Here is a 16,991-nt window from a genome sequence, read left to right as displayed (position 1 = left end):
GTTTCGTTGTGGCCGTACGAGCACAGTTGATGCTGAACGATCTGGGCGCCCAAAAGAGGTCACTACAACAGAAAATGTCGAAAAAATCCATGATATGATGTTTAATGATCCCAAAGTGAAATTGAGAGAGGTAGCTAATGCTATAGGCATATCATTCGAACGTGTGGGCAATATCGTGTATTCAGTTTTTTGGCATGAAGAAGCTCTGCCCGCAATGGGTGTCGCGTTTGCTCACAGTGGACCAAAAACGAATTCGTGTGACCTAAGAGGCGACCTTTTTTTTGCTCAAAATTTGTTTGATAACTTGTTACTCAAATGAACAAGAAGTCATAAGTTTAATGTGAGCAAAACCGTATTTGTGATCATAAGAATTTTTTCGGAAAAATTAAATTTTCTCATTCTTTAAAAAAAAGACAAATCAGACAAACTGATAAGAAAAAAGTTGGTTTATTTTTAAAACTTCTGAAGAAAGACACTCTTACAATTTTATCATAGCCTGCATTAGGCGCGAGAAAAACTAAAAACTGGACTTAACTGAAAAAAATGCTTGTAGCCATAAAAATAATTACAGCATCGCAAAACTTACAAAATATCTTCTTTATATAAGCATGGATTAATAAAATAAGATAAAATAAAAATAACTGGGCCTTGCATTAAATAAATTTTCCATGTTTTAAAAACATGTCTGGAAAGGTTCATTCAAATTTAGGAAGGAATCCCGCTTTCTGTATTTACTAAAATAATTTAAAAATATTTCTTCTCATATAAAGACGACTTTTGGTCAATTTTATCCAGGCTAAATAATTTTTATGGCCATATATTTTATTCTTGAAAAATTGAATTTATAATTTTTCGCGTTAAAGATGGAAGATATCTTATAAGAATCAGAGGCATTTTTTATATAAAAATTTTTAATTAGCAAAGATTTTTCTTAATAATTTTCCAAATATTTTTTTGTTTGTAAAAAAATTCAAAAATTTAATTTTTCGAAAAAACATTCTCTTGGACACAAACCTATTTTGACCCGCATGAAACTTATATGATTTCTTGAACATAGGAATAACAAGGTAGAACAAAAATTTAAACAAAAAAGTGGGTCTTCTAAAAAATCGCCTTAGAAAATTTTCAGGAAAATTTCTGCTATATTTTTAATTTGCAACAATAAATGCCGTGAATGTCAAGAAATAACTCTAACATCCTCATTATAGTAAAAGCTATAACGATGTAAAGAAAAATTTCGATATTTTTTAAACCTTGAAAATTCAAATACTCAATAACTCCGCAAACATTTTTTCATTAAAATATTCTTCTCTTAATTTACGATTAATCCTAATATCGTAATAAACATGTTGACATGCTCTTAAGACTAACAACTGGAACGCAAAAGAAATAAATATATAATTGGATGGTTCAAGCTACTTTTTCTTCTTCTCATACCTTTTGCATTATTAAAGACCGCCTAGTGTACATTTCCATTTACTTGTTTCCATTCACGTGTTTTCTTTTGAAAAGTCCTTTGGTCTTCAGTTTCCATTCAAGTAGTATTAAAAGAAAAATGTATTTGTGAAATCTTCAGTTAATTGTTTTTTTTTTATATTATCATAATTTATGATGAAATTCACCAGATTTTTGTGAATTTGGACCTATCTAGTTTTGATCAATTCTCGAGTTCTTTAGACCATCTGAGCAAGAAAAAACGGGGTTTACGTTCGCGTCTGTCTATCGGCCTTTAGTATGAGAACGTGATAATTTTCGAACCAAAATTTAATCAAAATTTATTTTGATACACTATTTTGTGGTCCAAAAAGATAGGTCAAGTTCGGTAACCAGCCTTTAATCGTCAATGTCTATGGTTTTAGCCACAAAAAATGTAAATGGGAACAATAAAAATACAACTTTTCCACAAATTCATGAAACCACACTAGAAGCAACATGCAGTTCATAAAATTTTTTATTACTTTTAGGAAGTTCTGTGAGATTGATTTTTAGCGTTTTTAGATAGGGATAATGGTTTTTGTTTTAACCGTGGAAAATGCCACAAGAAAATTATAAATTATGATGAAAAATATGCTGAAAAGTCCAAAGGTAAAGTTTCTCGTCTTCAACAAATTTATAAAACTGCCTTTAATAACTTTTTGATAGCACGCTCTTTTTAGTCGTTTAACGAGGGGTAAAATGCATGGGCAAAAATCACCTTTTTGAGTTTTTGAAATAATTTTTTAGGGTTTGAAAAAATGTGACGGGAAAGTATGGGGGCCTGTAGAGAATTATCCAACGAAGAATTTCATGTAATTAATATATATATATATTGGGTTCAAACCCCTAACACGCCCTCACGAGTACCTGAAAACTATCCATGAAACAGAAAATGTCAATTCTTCATGCAAACGACATTTTAAGCACTGTATTCTGGTCTTTTTTAACTTAAAATTATTAATATTGGTCTAATGGAATATTTATTATTATTGGTTAATTCATGTTTAATTATTTAAACAAATGGAATTGGTTTAAATATTTTTTTTCGAAAAATTATTTCTCTGTTAGAATTATTACTGTTAGTCTGGTAGAATATTTAATAACATTGGTTCATTAGTTTTCAATTATTTAAACAAAAGACATTTGTTTAAATAATTTTTTAAAATTCGTTTTTCCCTAAAAATGATTACTATTGGTCTAGTGGAATATTTATTGACATTAGGTCATTTATTTTCAATTATTTAAACAAAAGGTCTTTGTTCAAATAATTTCGTTTCGATTTATTAAAAATAAAAATTACTTCTGTCGGTCTAATGGAATATTTAGCAGTGTTAATGAATAACTTATTAATAATTAGTTTATCAGTAATATTGAAGTAATAATTTTTATTGAAAAATTTTCTTCTAAATAAAATGAAAAAAAACAATGATGATAAATATTCCATTGAAGAAAAATTAATCATTTTTAATAAAAAAATTATTTAGAAAAATTCCATTTGTTTAAATAATTGAAAATTTATGAACTAATGTTAATAAATATTCCACTAGACCAAATCATTTTTAAGGGCAAAACGAAATTAAAAAAAAAATGTTTAAACAAATCCCATTTGTTTAAATAATAAGACGTTAATTAACCAATTTTAATAAATATGCTACAGGACTAATTGACATTTGTTGTTTAAGGGTAGTTTTCAGGTACTCGTGGGGGTGTGTTAGGGGTGTCAAACCCATGTGTCTGATAGATTCGTAAAAAGTTCACGACATTTGAAAGATTTCCGATCATATCAGGAGGTTTTAGGTGATTCCAAAGGATTTCAACCAATTTCGAGGGACTTAAACTGATTTCAAGAATATTAAAAGGATTCTAATGGTTTTACAGAGATTTTAATTAATTTCAAAAGATTGAATCAAATCACAAGAGATTGAAAATATTTCTTTGAATTTTAAGCAATTTCCAAACATTAACGGGAATTTTAAGGGATTCCAAAGGATTTCGATAGATTTAAAGAATTTTAAGTGATCCCAGAGATTTTTGTATGTTTTTTAAAGATTTGAAGATATTTCTAGTTAACTTTGAAAAAAAACTGAATTGAATTAAATTTAAAAGCATTCCTAGCGATTTTTAAGATTTCTAGAAGTTTCTGGAAATTTTAAGGAATTTCACAAGAATAAAGGATTTCAAAGATTTATAGCTATTTAAACGTTTCTTTAAAGAACTGTGATAAATAAGTTTAATTTAGTTTTAATTACAGATAATTTCTATAGGTTTTAAGCGATTTCATCAGATTTCATAATAATTTCACAGGATTTTAAATATTTTTAAACATATTAGTAGATTTTTAGGGATTGCAAAAGATTTCAACAAATTTCGTGGGACTTCAATCGATTTTAAGGATTTTAAAAGAATTTGATGGAATTTCTAAATATTTTAAATAATTTTAAACGTTTTCCTCGGTTTTCAAGTAATTAAAAATATTTTTTTGGGGATTTCAATTAATTTCAGAACACTTCAAGGGGTTTTATAGGATTTTTAAGTTCTCCAAAGATGTCGAGGGATCTCAAAGAAGTTACTAGAATTATCAAATATTTCAAAGAATTTATGATCAATTTATAATTAATTTGTATTGAAGGGATTTCCAATAATTTATTCTTTGCAAAAAAAAATTTTATTTCAAGGGATTTCAATAGCTTTCAACAAAGTAAGGAGACGTCTTATTATTTTGAAGATATCAGTAAATTTGACAATTTTCAATATTTTTCAACCGATTCTAACAGGTTTCAAATATTTCAATATATTTTTAAAAATTCCAAAGGTATCAAGGGATTTCAAGAGGTTCTAAAAAGTTGTCACACGGATATCAAATAAATTTGAAGAGATTTTAAAGATATCAAGGGGAATCAAAGATTTTTGTTGAGTAAAGTAAATTTGTGAAGAAGTGCTATTTTGCTGTACTTTCATATAAGATTATGAGTGGTCTGAAATGAAGCTTTCCTTCGTAGTTTTCTGTACTCTCTGTACTCTCTGCCGATTATTCTATAATTATTTTCCATATAGTGATATTCTCTAATGGATTTTCTATAATCCCTTGAATCTGATTAATTAACCCCTCGCCGTGAAATTAGAATGTTTACTTTCTTATCATTCATGATTGTACACCCAGAAAAATATTTGGTTCATTGAAAAACATTTTTGTTAAATCATCTCTAGAATATGGTAATTATATGGACAACAAAATATTTGGCTGACACAAGAAAATTGTTTGGTTGGTAAAATTTGATTGATTGTACCATATCTGTTGGCTGATCCAAGCAAAGATTTAAAAAAAGTAGAATAATTCATCAATTGGTGTTTTTTTTCAGAGAGACCAGAAATGAAAATACACTGGAACCTAGATTTTTGCACAGTTTCGAACATGGCGTGCAGCCTTCAAAACAAATACAGATTAAATTCATTTGAATTGGGTCGCTTGACGCAACCACATGCAACTAGAGCGCTAAATGCGGCCCTGATGATGTTTGTCATGCTTGATTGAGCACCGCCACCAGCAAAATACCTGTTTACATGAATCCAGGTTCCAGTGTATTTCGAATAATAAGGGATCAGAATGATTATCAATCGACATTTAAATTCTGAAACATAATTTTTTTTAAACTTCCAGATACTTGATTATCTGGAAGAATCAGACTTTGATAGCGATTCCTCAAAAAAATCTTCCCCAGAACATTATCAGAAAAAGGATAAAGTGGGGTATTTTGAAAGAAGTCGTGAATCGATTGAAAAGTGTGAAAAGGAAGGGTATGAAGAACTGAAGCAGTCGAAACGAGATTGTGAGGAGATTAATCAATTGACTTCGGAAGTAAAAGAATCTGAAAAAATGAAAGGAATTAGGCAAAATGGGCCCGAAAGAATGGAAAAGAAAAAAATCAAATGCAGAAAGGAAGGTGATAATCAAAAAAGGTTATCGAAATCTATGAAAAAATCACAAATTGGTCGGCCTGTTGATCTCCATTCTGGGAATAAATCTTTGGTTCGTATAAATGTACTAATACATTAAGTAAAAACTTTACGTAATATTCATTAATTGAACGGAAGAGTGACGCCAAAACAGGCTGTTCTTAGCCTATTTTTTGGACCTCGCTATCGACCTGGGGAAAAATATAAAAATATGTTACAGGTATCAAATTAATCGTAATTAAAAAATAAAGTGAGCATCTCTTTTCGTTTTTTAACAATTTTTTAAAATATTCCCTATTCAGAGGTTGCGAAGACTCTAAAAAATTAAAGATTAGAAAATACCACTAATTATAAAATCATTTTTCACAGCAGCCTCTTAACAATAGAGAAAATACGTCATTTTACTTTTGTAAGGTTTATTTGATAAAAGAATACAATGAATAAATGATTTTATAATAAGAGGTATTTTCTATTTTTCAATTTTTTTGGAGACTTCTCAACCCTTAAATAGGGATGATTAAAAAATTAAAAAAAAATTGAATAGAGATGCTCATTTTGGTTTTCAATGACTAGTAATTTAATACCGGTTAAATGTTTTTATATCTTTTATTGTTTTTTATTACTTTCTCAAGTTTTGATTCTGAACAAGTTACTTAAATTTCACATTAAAATTAAAAAATCCATTATTAAAAAAATTTTTGAAGATTAGGTTTCAAATATTTTTGAAATAATAATGACTATTTTCGATTTGAAAGAGCTTATAGTTAAAAAAATATGTTGAACGTTTTTTAATTGATAATGGTTCCATTAAAAGTATTTTTAATCAGGTATTATTTTACAAAAAGGATAATATTTTGAATGGAATTAGAAGGAATTAAGTCTGTTTTATTTCCTAATAAACTCGTTTAAAATTGAATAGTTTGAAATATGGCGAATAGTTTTACAAGGCGTTCAGACAATTTTATTATAAATTAAAGAATTTCGAAATTGAATTATTTGAATTCAAATTTCTAAAATAGGACAATTCTAAAATACTCGAAATTGAATAATTTCAAAAAGCGTTAATTAAAAGCGTTTAAAATAGGATAATTTGAAGTTTACAACTTTTCAATTTAAATAATTTTTAAGTCAAAACGAGTAACATTTAAAAGCTAAAAATTAAAAACTAAATTGTATGTTTTATAGTCAAAGCTTCTGATGTTCTAAAATTTGGGATTGTCAATTTACAAACAAATTATAATTTAACATTTAAATTGAATAGGAATTTTTTCCTAAGATTAAAAATAAATTCACCGTAATTTCCAAAGTCCAGAATATAAATATTGTGAATTAAAAACCTTGAAAATTAAATGATTGTGAAAAAATCGTTCATAATGAAGTACTTTTAAATGAGAAACGTTAAAGATTAAATAAATAATACTTATTCAATGGAAAAATTTAAAAACTCATTATTCAATATATTCAGAACTAACTATTCAGAACTCTAAAAATGCAACCATTAAAAATAAAAGAAATGATTCAATTACTGAGGTCTTGATGTCAGATAGCTTTATTTTCATCTATTTTGGTTTAAAAAAATATAATTTTCTACCTTTCAATTGTAAATCGGTTAATTTTTGACGCTTCATTTAGAATTACTATTTCTTCTGGGAATATTTCAACCAAACATTTTTAAATTAAAAAAGATCAATTTTTTAATTGTTCAACAAAAAAATTCTATAAATTTAGGATATTACATTCGAAAAAAAAAATTAAAAAAAAATTAAAATGAAGATCTTTATGATTTCAAATTTTGAAATGGCATAATTTTAAGCCTTTCAATGCAATCGAAATTGTTTTATTTTTCTTAAAGTTAATTTTGGAATTTTCATTAATTTGGAAGATTTTTGAATAACAAATAATTCACTTTTTAATGCCTAATAGTTCTAAAATCTTATCAATAAGGCTCGAATTTAAAGTATTACTTTTAAAGTTTGTATTGTTTTGAATTTATTCTAGATGCATTTACTTCAAAATTGTCGAATTAAAATTTCTTCAAACTGGTAATTGTGCAACTATGAAATCTTTTAATTTGATGTTCTACGATTTCCAAAATATTCAAGAGCCATACAATTTTCTTTATTTAAAATGAAAACAAGTCAATTTAGAATATTTTAATACAAAAATGACTAAATATAAAATTGAGTATCAAGTAATAATCTATTAAAATAAGTAGAAATCATTTAAGATACCTTAAAATGCCTTGAAACCTTTGCAATTGCAAGAAATCCTTGAAATATGATTTCTTTTTGAAAGTTATCTAAAAATCTCTTAAAATCGAGCTTTAAATATTTTGAAATCGTACGAAATTCTTTTAAATGCCTTGCTGTTTCTGAAATCTCTTAAAATTCTCTGGAAACTGTTAAAATAGGTTAAAATCTGTCAGAATTGTTAAAATTTCTCAAATCTTTTCAAATAATTGGATTACCTATAAAATCCCATTAATCTTGTGATATTCATAGATATCTCTTGAAATCTTTCGAAAAACTATAAAATTACTAGAAATTTATTAAATCTCTCGAAATTCTTTAGAACCTTTAACAATGAATAAATGTATAATCGTAAAAATCCAACAAAATAAGAGGACATTATTTCAAATTCCTTACATATAAATCAAATTAAACTTATTCAACTAACATTTATTAAAAAACCGTTTAATTTTTTAGATATATTTTAGGTCCCTCGATATCTGCTGAATTCTTGAAGATTCAATAGAACCCTTTGAAACTTGTGAAATTCCCGCAAATATTTGAACGACCCTTCAAATATTTGAATTTGCCAGAAATTCCTTGCAATTTCATTCCATTTAATTTATTTTCCAAATTTATTTATTCAAATTCATTTGAATTCATAAATTTCATCATTCATAAATTTATTTATCCAAATTCTTTTATATTTCTTGAAATCTTTAGAAACCCTTGATAATTATTTAACATCCCTTCACATTTTTTAAATGCCATGACAATTTTTTAAATCTTAGGTCAAGTAAATAAATCATTAATTTGTTTGCAGTTAATCTATTTTTTATCATTTCTTTCAATATTTTAATATTATTTATTTATATATTGAGTTTAATTGATTGATTTTCTATAATGAATTTTCTAGTAACGCGAAAAAAGTATAAGAAATTTACTATAGGCCTACACTAAATTTCCTATAATATTTTTTCATAAGAATGTAACTATCATAAGGGTGAGTTGAGAACCCGCTAAACTGTTATCAATTTTCAAGAAAATTTGAAATTAAAAAGAAATTAAATAATAAAAAATATATGTTGCATTCTGTTTTTTGTGTCTCCTGAAAATCGGTCAAATGGAGTTTGATTCGTTTTGTTGTGCTTTCCTTCATTTACAATCTCATTTTTTAGTATTTGAAGTAAATTTCAATTTCTTCAAATTCCAAAATCTTCAAATTTGTATAATTTGCAGATAGTTGCTACGTACTCAATTTCATGCAAATTTTTTATTCCAGGGGGTAAATCAGCGTTGCAAGATAGAAGCGAGTACAAGTTACCATTCACTTCCTAATGATGATAAAGAGTTCGATAACGAGGCCCAAATCGAGTTTTCGAACCGAATACAATTACAAGAAGATCTGGAAGAAAATCCTTATTCAGAATTCTCTGAAGTACAAAAGTTTGAGAAAAATGATAGTGAAATCTTAAATTTGCCGGATGAAAATGAATTGAAGAATAAAAGAGAAGAAAGTAATGAGGGCAGGAAGCATCTTTACGCCGGTGGTGATTTAGATCTGCACGCGTGCAAGAGTTACGTTGTCGATCTTATTGATAGAGCACTGAGCAACCAGCTTGGGACACATCCAGGGGGAAAAAAGGTATTAAAGAATTACATTATTAAATTTTCATTTTGAGATTCATTTTAAGTTTAAAAATATCTAGACTATTATAATTTTTTCGTCCTAGGGAGTGAAATAGTTGTTTATGTGACAGGTGCGTAAAACTGAAATTTCTTAGACTAGGAACGTGTTTTAAGTAGGCGAAACGAAAGTGCAGTACACCCGAAACTCGGTTTAGTCACTCGGGGTTTAGTAATTCCTAAAACTGCTGTCTCACGTAGTTTCTCAACCGGCAAGACGAGAGACGGTTGCGACTATTGCGTGAAAAACACCAACAGCATAGCGGAAAGGCGCAGTGCGTGGGTACTCACACGCGGAGATTGCGCAATATTATGCATTCCAATTGGAAACGTTTCACGGGCCTGACTATTTACGTTTCTATGTTATTATATGGGACTTGGAGTGGACTTGCAGGCACAACTCGGCCCTGTAGCTAAGTCGACAGTCGGGTTTAGTAGGAAAATCGAAGGTGTAGTCGTAGGCGAATCGTAGATGGAGCTGAAGACGAGCCAAAGACAAAGCTGAAGGCGAGCCTCAGGTAAGCTGAATGCTGCTTCTGGAAACATAGCTGGAACCAATAGGCCAGTCAGTAGGAGAAACAATCTTATATTCATTCTAATATTATTTCAAATTTTGCAGTTAATCATAGTTTATTTATTCTTTGCAATTTTTATTTTCTCGTGATCGAGAATTACGTAAATAACCTAAATTTTCAACTTTTTAAGGATTTTTTAACCAACTGAAAAAATGGCATATTTGTGTGTATAATAAAATTGCCAAAAATGTAAGATTTACTAATGTAAAATTTTATTATTTAACCAAAGCCAGATAAAAGCAGTTGAATTAAGACTTGTATTTGTCATGAGCAAAAGTATTTTTATTGTCAAATATCAATCAAAAGTTGTATTTTTAAAAATATCGTTAAATAAATATTTTCATATAGTTTCAAAATTTTTTTTAAAATTGACGTAATTATTATTTGACAGAAAAAATTAATGAAAAAGTTAAATTGTAAACAAAAAAACAAATATTTTGAAAAACAAAAATGTCAATAAAATAATAAATGTTTTCAAGCAAAGAAATACATTTCTAAATAAAACAATAAATCTGCAAACAAAAAAATTAATTTTCAACCTAATATTTGAATTCCCAGCCCAAACGATACATTTTTTCACCAAAAAAGACAATTCTTCAGAAAAGTAGACTAATTTTCAACAAAGAAGATTAAATGTCTATAAAACAAGATACCTACAAAAAATGGAATAGTTAAGTTTTCAGTCTAAAAATTAATTCTCGATTGAAAAAAAAACTAATTTTTAATAAAAGAAATGAATTTTGAACAAAATAGATTAATTTTCTACCAAAAAAGACTAATTTTAAACAAATTTTGAATTATTAAAGGTATTTTACACTAATAGTCAAACTGTGAACCTAATAATTAAATTTTTCAAGTTTCAATTAGAGAAATGAATTTTCAACCTAAAAGGTGAATTAGTCACTAAAAAGATTAATCTTATACTAGAAAAGACAAAATCTCAAAAAAATATTTGAATTTGAAAACAAAGTAATTAATAGAGTTGTTTCACGATTTTAGATAGTATAAGTTTTTAATGCATAAGTGTAATCCGAACCGAAGGTGCGTTATAACTTTTTTTCTATTGAGTCGTTTAACAAAAAAAAAATTATAAAAAATTGAAGGCGGTAAAAGACTTAATCAAATTGGTGTCACGTGGGTGTCACGTGACTCAGAGGTTCTCATAAATAATAATAAAGAGGTTAGGCCACGATCTGCTGCCAATTCTGACTATTTTGATTGGATAGCTTTGTTTGTTAAGGTTTATGTGACAAAAAAGTTATCCTGTTATAATATTTGGATTAAAAGTCAGTAGCACGTTGAAGAAAAACTTTAAGTACAAGTATTAACATATGTTAAAATCCTACATATTTACGAATTGTTCAGTAAACATGCCTCCATTTAAGCACTTTTTCAATGAATTCTTTGTACATACCATAAATATATCTATTTTCGGCAGATCTGCGATATTCAATTTTACGGAATCCTCCTTTGACATTTTTTAAGCAATATTTTGCGACTTCTATTTTCGATGTACACGTAACCAAAACATCGGCACAGAAAAAGATATTTGAGAATCAATGACACATGAGCTGTGATTGGTGGAAAATCCGACCCCTTTGACGTCAAAGGGACCCTCCAATCGACATCGTGATTGAAAATTCATATTTCAACATCAAAATAAAAATAGTAAACAATTTGTAAAAAATATTTTATGGGCATTTTTAAAATTAGAATTTTATATACTATAAGGTTCATTTATTGGAAAAATGAAACCTGACTTTGGAAAAACCCCTATTTTCAACTAAAATAATCAATCGCAAACTAAAAAAAAAATAAATTTGTAAACCAATAGTTGAATTTGAACAAAATGGATGTATTTATTGTATTAGTTTAATGTTTATTGTCGTTTCAACTGCCAGGTTCATTAGCGACTATACTGTAGGTTTAATGTAAACTGTATGGTATCTGTGGGGTAGTATACTAAGGGACAGAAGCGAATCTTTCAGAAAGCTCGTCCAGCCTCGCTTCCTGCTTTGGAAATCGAACTCGCGCCAGCGTGGCTGCCAAGGCTGCAGTGTTGGAATATAGGACAATCACTATACCATTTGAGCCACGATGACTCCCTAAAAAATGGATGTAAATTCCACAAAAATTTAAGTTTTTAATCAAAGACATAAATTTTCAACCGAGAAGCTTAAATGTCTGTCAAAAAAGAAAATATCTAAACTTCAAATAAAACTTAAATAGTCGAATTTTATTCTACTTTGATGAACAGGTCATCTGGAAATACATTGAAAATTTATTTTTTATGTTTTTTGAAAGACATGAAGTTGGCTAAACAAAATTTTATCGCTCTAAAAAATTTCCTGCAACAAATTTTGTTCTTAGTTTTTTCTGTGGTGTGGTTTTTTAAAAAATGTTCATTTTTCCAACCTCTGGCAGGGTTTAATGCGGCTTTAATAATTATAGAAGTATGCTTAATACATTTGCAAGGCTCACAAAATATTAGATTCAATATAAGATTATGCATTTAATTCAGCCTGCAAAGTAAATTACGGCTTTAAATAAATTACATAAATATTTGAAAATTTTCAAAATCGTTAGTTTATAAATTTACCATAAATTTCCAAAATTTACCCTAATTTTCTAAAATAAAAAAAATGTCCTAAATATATATTAAAAGAAGAAACAAGTTGCCAATATTCCTTCATATGAGTAAAAATCATGCATGTGTTAAGAAAAGGTCTGAAAGCATGCATTCGTTAAAAAAAATATTGGATGCACGAAGGAAATTTCCATTTATTGCGTAAGTTTGATTTTTGAAATTTTAGACGCTCTCCCACCTAATGTAAGTAGTCTAAATATTTTTGTGGCTCCGCCCCCCTTCTTGCATAAGATTTTGGGTTATTTACTCAATATATTAACAATGTATCAAATATTTTCACTGTAAGCGAGATTTTAAAAGTTTTTTTTATTATTTTTATTTTATATATTCATATATTTATATATTTATTATTTTTTATTATTTCAAAAGGAATTTTAGGAATTTTGGAGGGTTATAAGGAATTTAGAACGATTTCCAAAGATAAAAAATGATTTCAAAAGATTTTAACAGATTTAAAGGGATTTTTAGGGATTTCGAGATATTTCAAAAGAAGTCACGGTATTTTCAAAGGATTTCAAGAGGTACCGACGAATTTTAAAGAATTTTGAAGGATGTCGGGGAGTTTTAATGGCATTCAGAAGATTTTAAGGAATTTTATAAGATTTCAAATGATTTCACGGAATTTCAAAAGATTTTCAAAGGCTTTAAAATACTTTAAAGATTTTTGTTGCATTTTAAAAGAATTCAAGGGGTTTCGGTTATTTTATGTGATTTCGAAGGATCTTTAGAGATTTAAAGACATTCAAAAGTATTTTTACAGATTTTAGATAGGATTTTGTAGAGCTTTAAAAGATTTAAAGAAATTTCACAGGATATCCGAATCTTACAAAGGATTTTTAAGGATTTTATGATATTTTAATGGATATTAAATTATTTGTAGGGACTTTAAAAGATTCAGAATGATTTTCACGGATTTTACAAATTTCAGTGAATTTAAAGGAAATTTCAAAGATTCTAAGGGATCTCGTAATATTTGTAAATATTTCAGGGAGTTTAAGGATTTCAATCGATTTTTAGAGCTTTCAAGAGATTTACACGGATTTAAAAGATTATAAGGGTTTTGGAAGATTCCAAGCAATTCAAAATGATTCCATGGAATCTGAAAAATGTTAAGGGATTGATATAATTATCAAAAGATATTAGGAATTTCCAGAGAGCTCAACCATTTTAAAGTGATTTCACGAGTTTATCTGCATTAACCATGAAAATACTGAATTGCATGTAATTTTCAAATAATTTAAAACATTTTTAAGTGATCTACAGAACTTTAAAAAAGCTCATGGGATTTCAAAATATTGTTAGGATTTTCTAACATTCTATGACATTTCATAAAATGTTTAAAGAATGGCCAACTTCTTAACTATATAATTTTTGCTCGACGTAATGTGAAATTTTACATAATAAAACAAAAAAGTAAAACAAATAGTGATATGTGTATAATAGTATTACCATAAAGGTCATTTCAGAAGCCAAAACTGATTTCAATTAGAATATTTAAATTTTTAAGATTTTCCGAACGTCCTTCCCTTAAAAAAATCCTTACGTAATTAATGGACGCTCCAAGGGGAAGGGGATTTTTACGATTCATCTTTTTTTTAGTTTTAAGTGGAAAAAGTCTTTCTTTTATCCCTTGGTGCATAATATAAGATTGCTGGCTGCTTTATATACATGGATAAAAGAGAGATTAAAATTATAATTAATCGTACTCTATATTCTAAAAGGTGTGAATAATAGAAAACTTCAGGGAATTCAAAATGAAAATTAGGTTGCCATTTGTTCCTTATCACAATTAGCTCAGTCGAATTTCTCTTTCTAACAGTCCACTTGACCTCGATCTACTTTTATCTTTCATTCCTACTGTCCTATATTTCACAAATATGTTTCTCATCTGAATTCAACTCATGCCCGTTTCAGCTTTTTCAAAAAGCTCCGTTTAAATGGATGGTTTTGCTGATAAAATGACATTAGATTTTTCTTTCCGGTATCTCGCTCCAGTATTCGTCTCCTTTATAGAACTTTTACCACTTTAGATGTTACGTTTTTGTTCACTGAGCTCTGAATTAGATTGAATTTAATGAACGCGGAATTAATCAATAGAAGTAATAATTTAATTTCCATTTTCGAACATAGGCGTCCATCAGAAAGTTTGTGTATATCAGTAAATTAAAGACAATTTATTATGTAAATCGAAGAATCGATGCCATTGTTTAATCAAATCTGAAGATTAAATCAGAAAATAAGGGAGAATTTAGTGTTAAAATAAAATATTGCTATGAGAGACAGGACAGCGATAATTTTCCTCAAATATTTTGAGAAAAAAACTTTACAGAATATTTTTCCATTTTGTATTAAAAGTGGATTTTGATGTTCAATTAATAAAAAACAAAAAAGCTTATTCAAGAGAACTTCTGGTAAAACTTCTAATTTTTCAAAATTCAAGTCAAATAATGAAGTTTGACCCATAGAAGAACTCGATCAGATCACAGAAAAACGCTGGTGTTGCACGTCTGGGCATCTAGGGGAATTTATCATTTTGAGACTGAATTTTGGCTCATGCTGAGAGTTGTAGAGTGCTGAACCGCGCTATCAACCACCTGAACACCTGACAGAGCAAATATTCGCTTTGCCATATTAGACTAAATAATTGTTAAGAAGAAAACTAATCGGAATAATATTTATATAATTTTGAACTTTCTTTCATTTATCAGTGCGTACTAGTCACTCAGAATAAAATTATAACTTCCTAATGAAACTTCCAAATGTTAGGTTAGTCATGGCCGTCGACATTTAAACAAAAGCCGGGATGTATAGACAAAGTTATGACCGTTTACATATACAATTAGGTTTTTTCACTTCAACCCACACCTAACTTAACTTAGTTGAATGCAGAAAATCCAGAGGAAATTTCTTTGAACGCGCATGCATCAATTTCGATGCAGACGGTCACGACTTAGTTTTTACATCCCGCCATTGCTGTATTGAATGTCATGTAGGTTTTGACTAACCTAAGACTTGGAAATTATACCGCGCGAAGTACAATTTTTATTTTGAAACACTAATACTCACAGGTAAATGGAAAGAAATTAAAAGTAAGGTAATTATTATTATAACTTATCTGCTTATCAACATCTATTTCACTCAAATAACACCCGACAAAATCATCTTGACAGGTCACTTACAGTTTTGTAGAAAACACTTCACGTTGCTCTGAATGAGAAAAAACGGTCTCTAAATGATGATTTTCCCCTGGATTCTCATGATGATTCTGTGTGGCTCAAATTTGTTGCAACTTAATTGAAAATCGATTTTGGTGTACTTTGGAGGATCGGTGATTTTCTTCGATGCTTCTAAGTGCTGCCTCAAAAAATTTCAAATCAAAGAAATAAAATAGCCGATAAGTCACCTTTCTCTAAATACATTTTTTTATTCGTGAGCACAGGTAAATAGACAATTATTGACACTAATTTGATACAGATATTAAACTTCAAAGAACGAAAAAAATGTATTAACGTGGTGAATTATTTTTTGGCAATTGACTATTGTTTCCCTTTTGCTTATAATTAGAGATTTGCATACGCATGATTTTTCAAAGATGCTATTGCATTTAAAACATATTTTGTTGTGGTAAATATATTTAAAAAATAACTGATAAGTCAACATTTTTTAAATGCAGAAAATGAACCCAAAAACTGGTAATTATTTGATTTTTAAAATACAAAAATGAAATGTTTGAAGTGAAAATTATATGTCAGATTTATATTTGCAACTTTCGACCTTGCTTCATTATGACAAAATTATTAATTATGGCAATACACAAGTAAAATAATTAAAAATTAGAGTCACGTAATATTTCGGTGAATACAATAATTGATTAAATTAAGAATATACTCAATAAATGTCGTAAATATTTTTCATTCATATATTTAAAGAACTCTATAAAGCTCAGTGAAACGTAATTCCTAATATTGAAGAAAATTACCTTACGAGAAACATGTTACGAGGGTAGTTCAATAAGTCCTTAGAATGAAGTATAAAAACAATTTTTTTTGGGTAAATTTTTTTTTATTTTTCAACATAATCTCCTTGGAGCTCTATACACTTGGTCAATCGCTTTTCAAGTTTTTTTAATCCTTCAGAAAAGTGCGTTTTCGGAAGTTCCTCAAAATAAGCACTTACAGAGGCAATGACGTCTTCGTTGTCTGGAAATCTCTGTCCACCGAGCCATTTTTTCAAGTTTGGAAATAAGAAAAAGTCACTGGGGGCTAAATCTGGTGAATACGGAGGGTGTTCGACCAACTCGAATTTTAGTTCTTCAATTTTAGTCATTGAAACGAAGCATGTGTGAACTCGGGCGTTGTCGTGATGAAAGAGAATTTTTTTTCTCGCCAAACGTGGTCGTTTTTTTTAAATTTCTTCTTTCAGCTG

The 16,991-nt window shown here is 28.3% G+C and overlaps 1 protein-coding gene across 2 annotated transcripts in view; it reads left to right on the top strand.

The window, feature by feature from the left end:
- The window catches only part of LOC117167391, a 27,099-nt gene that overhangs the window by 8,780 nt on the left and 1,328 nt on the right, over positions 1-16,991 (top strand). For both annotated transcript variants that reach the window (XM_033352283.1, XM_033352282.1), the window contains exons 4-5: positions 5,135-5,503; positions 8,941-9,303. In XM_033352283.1, coding sequence (XP_033208174.1) covers positions 5,135-5,503; positions 8,941-9,303 — 732 coding nt within the window. The remainder of the gene's footprint in view (positions 1-5,134; positions 5,504-8,940; positions 9,304-16,991) is intronic.

Source organism: Belonocnema kinseyi, chromosome 2 (assembly GCF_010883055.1).
Source record: "Belonocnema kinseyi isolate 2016_QV_RU_SX_M_011 chromosome 2, B_treatae_v1, whole genome shotgun sequence".
Lineage (NCBI taxonomy): Eukaryota > Metazoa > Arthropoda > Insecta > Hymenoptera > Cynipidae > Belonocnema > Belonocnema kinseyi.
This window is presented reverse-complemented; position numbering and strand designations above follow the sequence as displayed.